At 53.5% G+C, this 13,144-nt stretch overlaps 1 protein-coding gene across 1 annotated transcript; it reads left to right on the top strand.

The window, feature by feature from the left end:
- Positions 1-4,446: 4,446 nt before the first annotated feature.
- Positions 4,447-9,347, top strand: LOC125510533 (BEL1-like homeodomain protein 4). The gene is made up of 5 exons (XM_048675749.1): positions 4,447-4,674; positions 4,817-5,564; positions 6,400-6,785; positions 7,877-7,937; positions 8,408-9,347. Exons 2-5 carry the CDS (start codon positions 4,875-4,877, stop codon positions 9,032-9,034), a joined length of 1,764 nt encoding a protein of 587 aa, XP_048531706.1. The 5' UTR covers positions 4,447-4,674; positions 4,817-4,874; the 3' UTR covers positions 9,035-9,347.
- The last annotated feature ends 3,797 nt before the right edge of the window (positions 9,348-13,144 follow it).

Genomic DNA, 13,144 nt, shown 5'->3' with positions numbered 1-13,144 from the left:
AAAAACATTGAAGTGCCCGTGTAACAGATGAGTTCTCGTTCGAAACCCTGATACTCCGAAAGAGATTGTCCAGTTTGTACACGAAGTGCGTCCAGTATTTGCCGTGACCCTCTCTACTCTTTCGCACATGCTATGCGGGTGAAATGATGATACCATGCTAAATTTCAACATTTTCACAGTTCATTTTGTAGTGATTTTAAATTTAACGGTCATTTAGCTCTTTAAACAATTCGGTAAATGACTGAAAACAGCAAATGATGTCAGAACATGTTGGAAATTGATGACGTCGCTTTGAATACTGCATAGTGAACACAAGAAGTCCGGAGTTCAAATAAGTTATTAAAAATAGAAAAGAGGTGCAATGCTGGTTAATTTGCTTCAAGCCTTTTGGAATAGTGTAGATTGCACTGCACATAGCTTAGTGCAATCTATGCTATTCCGAAAGGCTTGAAGCTAAGCAACATGCAGGTGAGCATTGCGCCTCTTCGTCATTGTCTCTGCACTCACGGCTTATAAACCGATCATACTGCCTCTCTCTTGGCGAGGTGGGACTAAAAATCAGCTTACTAAGAAACTCTAGTACCGGTTCATGCCATGAACCGGTACTAAAGGTCTTCATGGGGGCCCCAGCCTGACCACAGCCGCACTGGCCTCATTAGTACTGGTTCGTGGCATGAACCGGTACTAAAGGTTGCCCACGAACCGGTACTAATGATGTCCGCCCGCCTAGCCGTTGGAACCGGCACTAATGGTCACATTAGTGCCGACTCAAATTCAAATCAGCACTAATGTGCTTCATATTTGACCCTTTTTCTACTAGTGATTCCTCTTCAACTAGCGGTATGAGACTAAACTTCTCACCACACACATTGCTATATTTTTTTGAGGGGAAAGCCAATTTATTAATCAAAGTCCACAAGGGGTGGGATACAAACTTGGTCATGGGGCTGGCCAAGCCACACATGACGTCCCTTAGAAAGGGAAAGAGCAAATCTTGCTAGTCTATGAGCTTCTACATTAACTACCCGACTTTCAAAAATGAAATTACAAGAAAAAGGAATGGCTCTAGTCTTGATCTTCGCAACAATAGCTCAATATGGACCCTGGCTCCCTTTGGAAATATCCTTGATGACTTGCCTGCAATTAGAGGAGACAATGAATCGTTGTAGACCGAGATCTTGGGCCAAGGCAATTGCTTCCCTGCATGCTATGGCTTCTAGTGTTGCTGGGTCCCAAACGCCAGCAATTACTAGAGCTGAGCTGCCTAGGTAGGCTCCTTGGGTGTTCCGGCATATAGCTGCTGCCGATCCGCCTCTGTTGGTGCGAACCGCTGCGCCGACATGGATCTTTGCATAATTGGCCGGCGGGGCGCTTGGTCTTGGAGCTACTTGGTGTACCCTTGGTGCAGAATTTGATGTTGGTTTGGTCACCCGTACTTGGTCTAGATCGGCGATGTAGCGGTTTATGAATGCATGTGTAGCATGGGGAGTTTGGAAGATCACCTCATGTATCGCCTTTCTTCTGGACGACCAGATCACCCAGAGTGTTACCGTCAGGAGGACAAATTTTTCGTGAGAGAGAGTGTCGAGTAGATTGAATAACCAACTCTTAGCTCTCATCTCAGTAGTCGCAACCAAAGAACAGGCAAGTTCCTCGTCCACCAGAGCCCACGTGCATCTGGATATAGTACACTCCAGGAGGGAGTGGCACCACGAATCTAGAGCCCCGCAGAAGCCGCATGTGCTCGAAGTTGACATGTTGCGGTGCGCACTCACATCCTCAGTTGGTAGAGATTGCTTGGCCAGTCTCCACAGAAACATACAGACTTTTGAAGGAACCTCAACTTTCCACAATGTTTTCCATGAACCCTCTTCCACGCGAGAGGTTGAGGGCCCGGCTGATCCATATAGCCATGCTTCTCTCCTTTGCTTGATTGTTACTAGCATATTATATGCAGACCTAACTGAAAATTGGCCCCGTCTCTCATGAGCCCAGCTCCAGAAATCTAGGACATTCATAGTACATAAAGGGATACTTGAAATCACCTTTGCATCAAAACTCAAGAACGTGACATTTAGCTTATTAACATCCCATGAGGCCGAAGTGGTGTCCAACAGTTCTGAGACCATCAAAGGGGGATTTGCGGTGATGCAACCATATGGTCTCATCATTTCTTCTCTGGGCAACCAATTATCCTCCCATATATTCGTGCTTTCCCCATTACCAATACGTTTGATCAGGCCAAGTTTGAGTGTGTCGCGCCCCTCAACTATAGCCCTCCATATCTGACTAGGGTGGCTCCCTAGAGTTGCATCGAGGATGGTTGATTGTGGATAATAGATTCTCTTCAGTAAACGTGCACATAGCGACTCTGGGTGTTGTAGTAGGCGCCAGGCCTGTCTTGCTAACATTGCCAAATTGAAAAGTTCAAAATCTTTGAACCTCAAACCTCCCATTGTTTTTGGTTTCGTCATCTCTTGCCATGAGACCCAATGGGGTTTGCGCTGTCCATTCTTACTGCCCCACCAGAATTTCCTTATTAATTTGTTGAGGTGCTCGCAAAGGCCTCTTGGAAGCTTGAAGCAGGACATGGAGTATACCGGCACTGCTTGCGCGACCGATTTGACCAAGACTTCCTTTCCTGCTGTGGACAAGGATTTTTCAATCCATCCTTGAATTTTACTCCAAAGTTTGTCCTTGAGGTATTTAAAAGCCTTGTTCTTCGAACTTTCAATATCAGAGGGCATCCCAAGGTACTTCTCATTTAGGGTATCATTAGGAACATTGAGGAGTCCCTTAATCTGGTTCCGCATGCTGTCAGGAACACCCTTGCTGAAAAAAATTGAGGATTTTGCATAGTTTATTCGCTGACCTGATGCTTGACAATAGGCTTCCAACACCTGGTTCACCTCGGTAGCTCCCATACTATTTGCCTTGAAAAACAACAGGCTGTCATCGGCGAATAAGAGATGGTTTACCGGAGGTGCCGTAGGCGCCACCTGTATCACACTCAAGTTGGATGACTCACTTTTCGATTTTAAAAGGCACGATAGGCCCTCTGCTGCTAATAAGAACAAGTATGGTGATATCGGGTCCCCTTGGCGGATTTATCTCGAAGGCTGAAATTCCTCTAGTTTCCTCCCATTGAACATGACTGAAAATTTAACAGATGTTACCATGCTCATAATAATATCTACCCAGTTCTCGGTGAAGCCCAGCTTAAGCATGATGGCCCGGAGGTACGCTCACTCAACCCTATCATATACCTTCATCATGTCGAGCTTTAGTGCACATGTCTGATGCTTCTTTGCCCCGTTTCGCTTCATGAAATGCAGACACTCATAAGCAGTTATGATATTGTCAGTTATCATTCTGCCAGGGACAAAAGCAGATTGCTCATCGGAGATGATATCTGGTAATATTTGTTTCAGCCTATTGGCGATGACCTTCGATGCTATCTTGTATAAAACATTACACAAACTGATTGGGCAGAACTGTGATAGGAGTGTAGGATTTTTTTACCTTTGGGATCAACACCAGGATTGTGTCATTAATGCATGCGGCTGACTCCGTTCCGACCACAATCTCAAGGACCACGCTGGGTCCTTAGAAATTTTCTGAAATTGTTTGATGGGCCCAAGGCCCAGCCTATATTTCAAGAAAATGCAACACTCATAGCGCCGGAACACGGTAAAACCACTTCCCGTCAGCGATACATAGATGACGGGCGTGTCTTTTTCTTTTTCAGGGGTAAACAAAGGATTGTTGAACCAATCGTATGGATGAACCTTTGGGTTTATCGACCACTCCGTAGCAAAGACGACATACCCTCCCTCTAGTCCAACTCATGTTTTTACGCGCTCTTCGCTCTTGCTCTCGCGCCCGCCTACGTACGTCGGCACACGAGAAAACAACGGAGGGAGAGCAGTAAAATACATAGCCCAGGAGATCTCCCTCTCACACACACAAAATCCACCAGACTAGCGAGCAAGCAAGCAAGCAACCCGGGAGATGCGCGACGGCGACGTCCGCGGTGGTCCCCGCGCGCGGCTCCGTCCTGCCCAATAGGCCAGTTTTTCCCAGTGGCGATTAGTTGGTCCGTCGACGACTGGCCGTACGTGGACCACTGCTGCCCCCGGACCAGACGTCGTCGGCGCCAGCGGCCAGCGTGCACGCAGCGCCCCCTTCTCTCCCGGAGGCTTGCAGCTAGCTAGATCAGCCCAAGTTGCAGCAGCGAGCGACCGGGAGCTCGACGCCGCAACCACCGCGTTTTTCATTTCCGGGCGCCGTGTGCATGCCCTGCCCAACCAAACGAACGCCCAGCGCCTCCGTCACACTTTTGGCCCTCTCCTTGCCCAAAGAAATGACCGTACGTTCGACTCGACCCTGCTCGTTGCGTGCCAGCTCCGTGTGGCTGTGTGTACTTGTAGTGGAGCTATAGCAATCTAGCGTGGCTATGCTCCTGGCGCGGGTAGTGGTAGGTAGGTACTGGTATGGTATGGGCGGGCGGTACGATCAAGTGCAGTGTACAAGCTCCTCCTCCTCCTCGTCGTCGATCTCCTGCTGGCTGCTGCAAACATCCCATCCCAATCCATCCACCAATCTCATTCCCATCGCTCGTCTCCTCATCACCTCCCCAGAAAGATATGGCCCTCAGCTCCTCTTTGCGCAAAGGTGCGTCTCCATCCCTTTCTTTATTTCCTTCCCCTCCCTCCCTCTCGGTGCTCGCCTGCCCTTGTCTTGCTTTACTGCTCCGCTTTTCGTTTTCTGAGCTAGCTTTCTTTCTTTCCCGTGCCGTCGCCCCGTCCGTCCATAGATTGATTAACGGAGCGCCTGGCCGCGCGCGCGGGAGCGGAGGTCCAGTATAAAGATCGATGGCGCACGATCCCAGCCTAGTAGGGTACGCCGACTACTTCGCGGAGACGGGGAGCAACGGGGGCGGCGTCACGCTCGTGCCGGAGGTGGACACCCGCGCGGAGCATCAGATGTATGGCGGCGGATTGCACCATCATCACCACTCCGGGGTGGACATGTTCGGGGCCAGGGGCTTCGGCATGGCGCCGCCCGGCGAGGCGACGTCCGCGCAGAGCAAGGCCGCGCTCGACGTCGACGTCGACGGCTCGTCTACCATCAGCTTCTTCCGCGGCGAGCAGCACCACCACCAGCACCAGCAGCTGCAGATGGGCCAGGCCCCGTTGTCGCTGTCGCTCCACGGGCCGCCGGACGCCGGGTCGTCGTCGTTCATGCTGCACCACCAGCTCGGCGGCGGCGAGCCCCGGCTGCAGCAGCACCAGCAGACGGCGCCGGGGGCATGGCAGGTGCAAGGCGCCGGCAGCGGCTGGCAGCTGCGCGGGTCCCGGTTCCTGCTGCCGACGCAGCAGCTCCTGCAGGAGTTCTGCAGCATCCCCGCCGACACCGACAACAAGGCGCCCAAGAAGCCGGCGCAAGAAGAGCACGGCTCGTCGTCCTCCGCCTCCTGGCCGCCGTCATCGACGCAGATCCAGAGCATGGACGCCGCCGAGCTGCAGAGGCTCAAGGCCAAGCTCTACACCATGATCGAAGAGGTTTGCATAGCTCCATAGCTAATTAACACGCTGATTAACCGCCACGTACTACACCGCTCACGCCGGATTCCACGACCGATCGTCGATCACGGGTCAAGCCTTGCGTTCGTCAGGGACTGCACCAGCTTCTTGGAAATCTAAAAGGCTGCAGGCGAGTGGAGTGGCACTCGCAGTTCCATTATGGCTTGCCCAAGTAGGGTTCCTGGGAGTAGCACAGTGGGGGTGATTCCCGCCTGGGCCTCACCGTCCGCTTTTGGAAACCTCTATTCCTTCCCCTCGCCTCGCTCGCTGCAGGTCTAGCTACTAGCTACTAGGTGTCTGCACTGGGCATGCGACCCCTACGCCCACTCCCTCCTCTAGCTCTTTCTCTCTCCATGACTCTACCCTTCTGCTCTGCATGCATGGACTCGCAGTCTCACAGGTCATTGCACCATGGCGACGCAAGAAAAATCTCTGCACTTGTGCAGGCCACTACTCTACTCTCCCCCTACCTTCTTCGGCCGTTTCATGGATCATGGGCTCATGGCCATCTATCCACTCACACATTTACTGCTTCCGTTGCCTTTCTTGTGTATATACTTCGATCTACAGTCCAATTCATGGGTAGGTGCTGTGCGGCCTGGTGCCGTCAGAGTCCTAGCTAGCTTAGGTGTCTGTAGCCTCGTACGTACTAGCTAGGCACGCACAGCTAGAGCTAGTCAAGATCAAGATTCAAACACTGTTGCACGAGAGAAGCTAGCTACAGCAGCGATCAGAATTTCTATCGCAGCTGTTTCTTCACGGTGACTTGTGAGCTTAATGAAGTACTCCCTGTGTTTGACTCGATGGCATGCAGGTGGACAGGAGGTACAGGAGGTACCGCGATCAGATGCGGGCGGTGGCGGCGTCCTTCGAGGCGGTGGCGGGGCAGCGGGCCGCGGCGGTGTACACGAGGATGGCGTCGCGGACCATCTCCAGGCACTTCCGGAGCGTGAGGGACGGGGTGGCCGCGCAGGTCCGGGCGGTGCGCGGGGCGCTGGGGGAGAAGGACGCGGGCGCCGCCGTGCCGGGGATGACCAAGGGGGAGACGCCCAGGCTGCGGGCGCTGGACCAGTGCCTCAGGCAGCACAAGGCGTACCAGTCCGGCATGCTCGAGAGCCACCCGTGGCGGCCGCAGCGCGGCCTGCCGGAGCGCGCCGTCTCCGTCCTCCGGGCCTGGCTCTTCGAGCACTTCCTGCACCCGTAAGAGATGATCCTCATTACTTAAACCCTCTTAATATTGCGTAGCATGCTAAGAAGAAGATTAACTGTCTTTCCGTCCCATGCATTTCGTGGCATGTTAGAAGATTAATTTTCTTTCTACAGCACCGTACTACGAGTACTATATATAAGAAGATTAACGTGCATTGTCAGAAATATTTTAATTCGAATTGAACAGGTGAATTTCGTTGATCGCTTGGAAAGAAATTACACAGGATTAATTAACAGCTAGCACATCCAAAGAAGCACTCGTATTGATTAGTTTGCACGAAATGAACCTAGACTCTTGTTTTCTTTTTGAAAATGAACTAGAATTGATTCAGGACAAGTACCATAGACATAACGTAAGTAGGTGCGTCATCTGCTTGCGGAAGATGCTAACGAACTAAATATACATGTTTGAACGTCAACTGATGCTCAAGAGTGTGATCCTCATTCGAAAATCGTCTGGCCTTGTGTTTTATTCTGTGGCATTGCTCTCCCCGTGCCATATTTGTCTTGCATTACATATATATGTGATTAACAAATACTAGCTGTTTTGGCTTGATTTAACTTGTAGAATTCTTTCCCTTAATTTTGTGAAGCTGTGCATAAGTTTTTTATCTGATGCAACTTAGGTTCCTTCGTATGTCCCCATCTATAGATGTGTCATTTTGCTTATGTTCACTCTCCTAGAATTTTTTTAAAAAATTGCTGTCCTAATTACTCACCTAAACACATAACTTCCAACTACATTTAGGTATATTCATATGCGGACAGATGCTATTTTTCCTCTAGCAGTGTTATTAGAATGTCCACATCAAATACCACACTTGTCCTGTAGGGATATTCCATATATGCATTTACACATATGAACAAAAGCACACAACACTACCCTCATAAAAGAAATACACAACAGTATCCCTTAGATATGCCCTTGTACTAAACAATCCCTACATCTCCATCTAAAGTTATTTAAAACCAAGTCTACGTACATACAAGAGTTAGGTTTGCTCGTTGTAGACTTGTAACCTCTCACTGGATGTAGACTTGGAAGCACGCAGGTTACCTTAAATTGGCATGTTCTGATCCAGGTACCCGAGCGACGTGGATAAGCACATCCTGGCGCGGCAGACGGGCCTATCGCGGAGCCAGGTACGTCCTCCCCCACTCACTCCTCCACAGAATCAGTTCATCATCACATGATCGGTCGATAGATCAGCTGCAAAAAAAAAAAAAAGCACTTGCAGAAAGAAAAATGTTAGCGAGTTCCTATCCAATTATTACCTACACACACTGCTGGATACTGATCGATCATCACATCGTAATCATTGCGTTGTTTCTGTCGATTGGCCACGCATATATATACATATAATGCTGGCCGGTTTCGTGCCACTAGTTTAAATTGATTGTTTCCACGTACACGCATCCATCGTTGCGAGCTGTGCAACTTGCACTCGACATGACACAGCAACGTACTCGTCGTCCGTCGGTCGGGTGACACGTCGGAGTCGTACGCACGTTCGTTTCGTGTCTTCACGTGCTCGTGAACGTTCAGCCCAAGAATCTAATTGTGTGTGTGGTGTGGGAGAAGATTGATTTGTGCGACGCATGGATGGATGCAGGTCTCGAACTGGTTCATCAACGCGAGGGTGCGGCTGTGGAAGCCGATGGTGGAGGAGATGTACGCGGAGGAGATGAAGGACAAGGAGGAGGGCAGCGGCGGCGACGGTGGTGGCCAGTCGGCGCAGCAGGCCGGCGACCTGGCGAACCATAACCCAGCGGACGGGAGCTACGCCTCCGAGGGGCGCGGCGAGCAGAAGCCGACCCGGGCGCAGCTGCACCAGCTGCACGACGCCGGCTCGCTGGCCTCCGTCGTGAGCATCGGCCAGAGCACCGACCCGCAGGGCCTCAACTTCGGCATGATGGACCAGCTCGACTTCGACGCCTACGAGGCGGCCACGGCCGGGTTCGGCAACGGCGTGTCGCTGACGCTGGGGCTTCAGCACCAGCAGCAGCAGCACCACCACCACCACGGTGGCGTGAACGTTGCCGCGTTCGCCGCCGCATCCCCGTCGTCGTCGTCCGCGGCGCATGGCGGCGCCGCCGAGTTCCTGTTCATGGCTGGTGAGGGCGTGCACCCGTCTGCTAACGGACAGTTCGGGGCGGGCATGGGATCAGGCGCCGACGTCGCGTCGCAGTACCACCGGGGGCTGGGCGGGTTCCACCTCCTCCGCGACCTCGCCGGGTGATTGATCCGTACGTCGGTCAGTCTGGACGGCATCACGCGACAGTACCACAATGATCACGTACGTGTGTACGTCCAGGGATCATCATGTCATGCGCCGGAGGTCGATCGGGGACGGACGCGACGACGTCTGATAGGGTGATGGGGGATCGAACTGAGGATTTGGGGGATGTGTAAACGGCGACCGGGCTGGGGCTGGCATGCATGGTTGGTAGCTCGCGTACGTACGTCTTGCTTAGCCGGTGTACGCAGGCGGCTTTGGATTTTTGTAGCGCGTAGATACCTCTATTTAATTCTTGGCGGGATGTCGCCGTCTATGTATGCTGTGTTCCACTCCACGGCGGCCGCGCGCGCGTCGCTGTTATCGCGGAGGCGCGGACGTCGATCGCCGGGCGGCCTCCGCCGTGCGATCGAGCGGCCCAACGGCCAGAGGTCCTCTTACTGGCGACAGGTCCGGAACTCAGCAGGATGGGGTACATGGTACGTATCAGACTACGTACGTACCAATGGCAATGCACCGCTAGTTAGCTACGTCTGCCTACCGTTGTTCCTAACGTAAGCGTTCGAATATTTCGTTTGTTGCGATGTCATTTTCGTATCTTGGTCTTGGCGTTGGGTTTCCATCGGGAGATGAAAGCAAGTGCTACTTGCAACGGCGAGCGGGCTCTACGCACATGAGGCAAGAGGGATTCCCTTTCATAAGGGGAAGAGAACTATGCCAACAGATTTGATATTGTCTCCTCGTGAAAAAACAAACCAAAGATGTCAACATTATTCATGAAAAACCAAACATGTCAAAATCAAAGATGGATTTCATAGTGCGTCTTGCCGTCGTCGTCAGAGGTGCTCCGGCGGAGTTACAACAAGGCCGAATGGGCCATGGCCTGCCCAGCTTACATCTACGCTTGGGCCTTCAAATAACAATCCACAACTTATTTGCTTAGGGGCGTCCTCCCCCTCCATCCAGCGGCTGGCGGGCCTTCCAAGCGAGCATATCCTGGCACGGCGGAGGTGGCGGCATCCTATCACCGTCGGCGTGCGCATTATGTTGCCGGCGAAGCTGACGTCACTCCCTGTGGGGCTGGCTCCCTGTGCATGCCAGTCAGTGCTGAGCTGGGTCCCGCCGAGGCCATGCGTGCTTTGACCACGGTGGAATCCTCGGGCTGGTGGGGGCACCGCAGCGGCTCGCGGGCTTTGGGTCTGCCTCGGGGAGTGGTTCCGCAGATGAGACGGGCCTCAACGACCGCTCATGGTCCCTGCAGGGCGCTGACCTTGTTCCCGACCAATCGACGGAGGTGGGCAGCATTATTGCCGCACTACGTGGCAGTTCGGCAGGGGCGCGTGCGCGATCGCGTGATTCATCCACCATCTGGTCGGCCTCCTGGTCCATCCGCAGAACGGGCTCGGGTGGGGTGCGCCTCTCTGTCGACCTGGGCCCGGCCTTCGAGGCCTCGGTCTCCCCGCAGCATGCCCGCCCAGGCAGGCCCGCTAGTTCTTTCACGAATTCGTGATCATGAAGACATGGCCCACCCAGCTACACCCCCATGCAGCAGCCCCCTTTCACCATGTAGCCGGGCTACGTCGTCGCCCACCTTGGTTGCCCCCAACCGTGCCAGCGCTAGCCTGCCGTCTACCCCATCTGCAGGTGCTCTCGCAGATATGTGAGCACATACGCTCTCCTTTGCAACCACTGCCCGACGTGCAGCGGGGACGACGCAAGCGGCTAATTGTACCAGAGGAGCATTGCCGCTGCAACGCAAGGTTGCAAAAGAACGCTCAAGGATTGTCGGCGTCGTACATTAAACGCGCGCAACAGGTGTTGATGTCCAAGATGGGCATCTGTGAGATTGAAGACGAAGCACCGGTGGACTGCCTACAAAAATACACACAGCTTTTCCAAAGCCCGCTACCCCCGCATCGCATAGACACACTGGCACGGCTCTTATCTCTGGATATTCCATTTGAGGAGACCTCGCTGTCCCTGGAGTTCTGTAACGCCCGGATAATTAGGCTACAGTAAAACTCTCCTAATGATGCCATGTCATCTGTGATTATTGTTGCTAAACTTTTGTTAGTTCAAACCGATTCAAAAATCAGTTCAGAAAAATGGCAAACAACAAAAGTTTTTAAAAGTTGAAACAAAAATGTTCGGTGAGTGCCAAATATTGCACTGGTAATTATGGTGAAGTAAACACATTTTTAGAAAATGCCTAAATACTTTAAAATGAAATAAAATAGAAAAGAAAATAAATAAAAGAAAGAAATTACAAAAAAACAAAAAAGGGAAGCCCCCCTGGACCAGGCGGCCCAGCTCACAGGCCGGCCGGCCCACCTGGCCCAGCTGGCCACACCCGGCCTCACTCCCCTGCCTCGTCCCCTTCCCTGTTCCCCTGACCCGGGTCGGAACAGGGGCGCGTCGCCACCGGACCCCCTCGCCGGCGTCAAGGAGAGGATAAGGCCGCCACGCCCCCGCCTCCTCGATCCTACCTCCCACTCGCCCCCACGCTCGCCCTCTCGGTCCCTGCGCCTCCCTCTCCCCTCAGATCCACCTCGCTCCTCCCCTCGTTCCCCGCTGCAACCGAGCACCGCCATGGCCTCGCCGCCGTAGAACTCGCGGCCACCGCGACCTCCGCACCTCTCCGACGTGTCCGCTCGCTCCCTCTCCCTCGACTACGCCTCCCCGACGAGCCGCAGGACGCCGGACGCCCACGAACGCTGCCCCGGCCTCGTCTTCTTCCTCGGATCCTCGACGCGTCTCCGACGAGCGCCGTCGACTCTGCTGCTACTAAACCACCACGGGCCATCTTGTGTGCCGCACGGTGAGCTTCTCCTCCCCCTGCTACTCCTCGTTGGCCCCTAGCGCTCCGTAGCCAGCTGCCGCCGTTGCTGAGCTCTGCTCGCCGCCATGCACTACACCGCTGCGGCCACAGATGTCATCGAGCTTGTTCGGGCCCAGCATCGAGCTCCTGCGAGCCCTACGCGCCCGCGCACTAGCCTCCCCCTGCCTCTTAGCGTGTTTCCCGTCGGGGACCCGACTGCGCCGCCGCGTGCGCGCGTCGCCGGCGCCCTTCCGGTGACCAAATGGTCAAGGGGCTGAGCCCTTTGTGCTCAGCGTGTCGCGCAGCTCCACCCTAGCCTTCCCGTTAGCCCTGAAGCGCGCTGCGTCGCCGTCTTCGTCTCACGCTCGAACCACCACGCCGCCGACGAGCCTGTAGCGCTCGACTCTGGCCACCACAGCCTCCGCAACCACCACCATTCGCTCCGCCGCCGTCTTGCCGTTCGAATGCGACCGGTCCCGCCCATTTTGGTGGCCTACAGACGAAACCCGACGCTCGCCCAAGCCGCGCCGCCGTGAAAATGAACTCGCCGGCGTCTAAACGCTGGCCAGCTGACGTGGCATGCATGGGGTCCACCCCTGGGTCACTGCCAGTGGGTCCCAGGGGCCCAGTTGACCCGTTGACTAGGTCAACGCTGACGTGGCCGCCTTCTATCTCGCTGACGCCTGGGCCCCACCGCCCTTTTAAATAACTAAAACTATTTTATAAATAAAAATAATTAAATTAGTCTAAGCACTCACTGACAGGATGGGCCCACGTCCTTAATTAACCCAATTAATTAGTCTAAACCCCCTGTTAGTACCCTGTCAATGACATGTGGGTCCCACTGGACCCACCTGTCTGGTTTGACTGGTTAGCCGACCTGTTGACCAGCTGACATCAGCATTGCATCATGCTGATGTCATAATTCCTTTTTGTTAAATAAGTAAATTCCAATAAATGATTTAAATCTTTAGAAAATCATATCTTTTAATCCGTAACTCGGACGAAAATACTTTCTACATGAAAGTTGCTCAGAACGACGAGACGAATCCGGATACGCAACCCGTTCGTCCGCCGCGCATCCCTAGCATAGCAAACACGTAACTTTCCCCCTCCGGCTCCTCTGTCCGAAAACGTGAAACACCGGGGATATTTTCCCGGATGTTTCCCCCCTTCACCGGTACCACCTCGTACCGCGTTAGGGCACACCTAGCATCACGCTTTGTCATGTCATGCATCGTCATGCATTTGTTTGCATTATATTTATTGTTTCTTCCCCCTCTTCTCTGGCTAGA

Source organism: Triticum urartu, chromosome 1 (assembly GCF_003073215.2).
Source record: "Triticum urartu cultivar G1812 chromosome 1, Tu2.1, whole genome shotgun sequence".
Lineage (NCBI taxonomy): Eukaryota > Viridiplantae > Streptophyta > Magnoliopsida > Poales > Poaceae > Triticum > Triticum urartu.
Note: the sequence above shows the minus strand (reverse complement) of the source record. Positions and strands in the feature narration are given on the sequence as shown.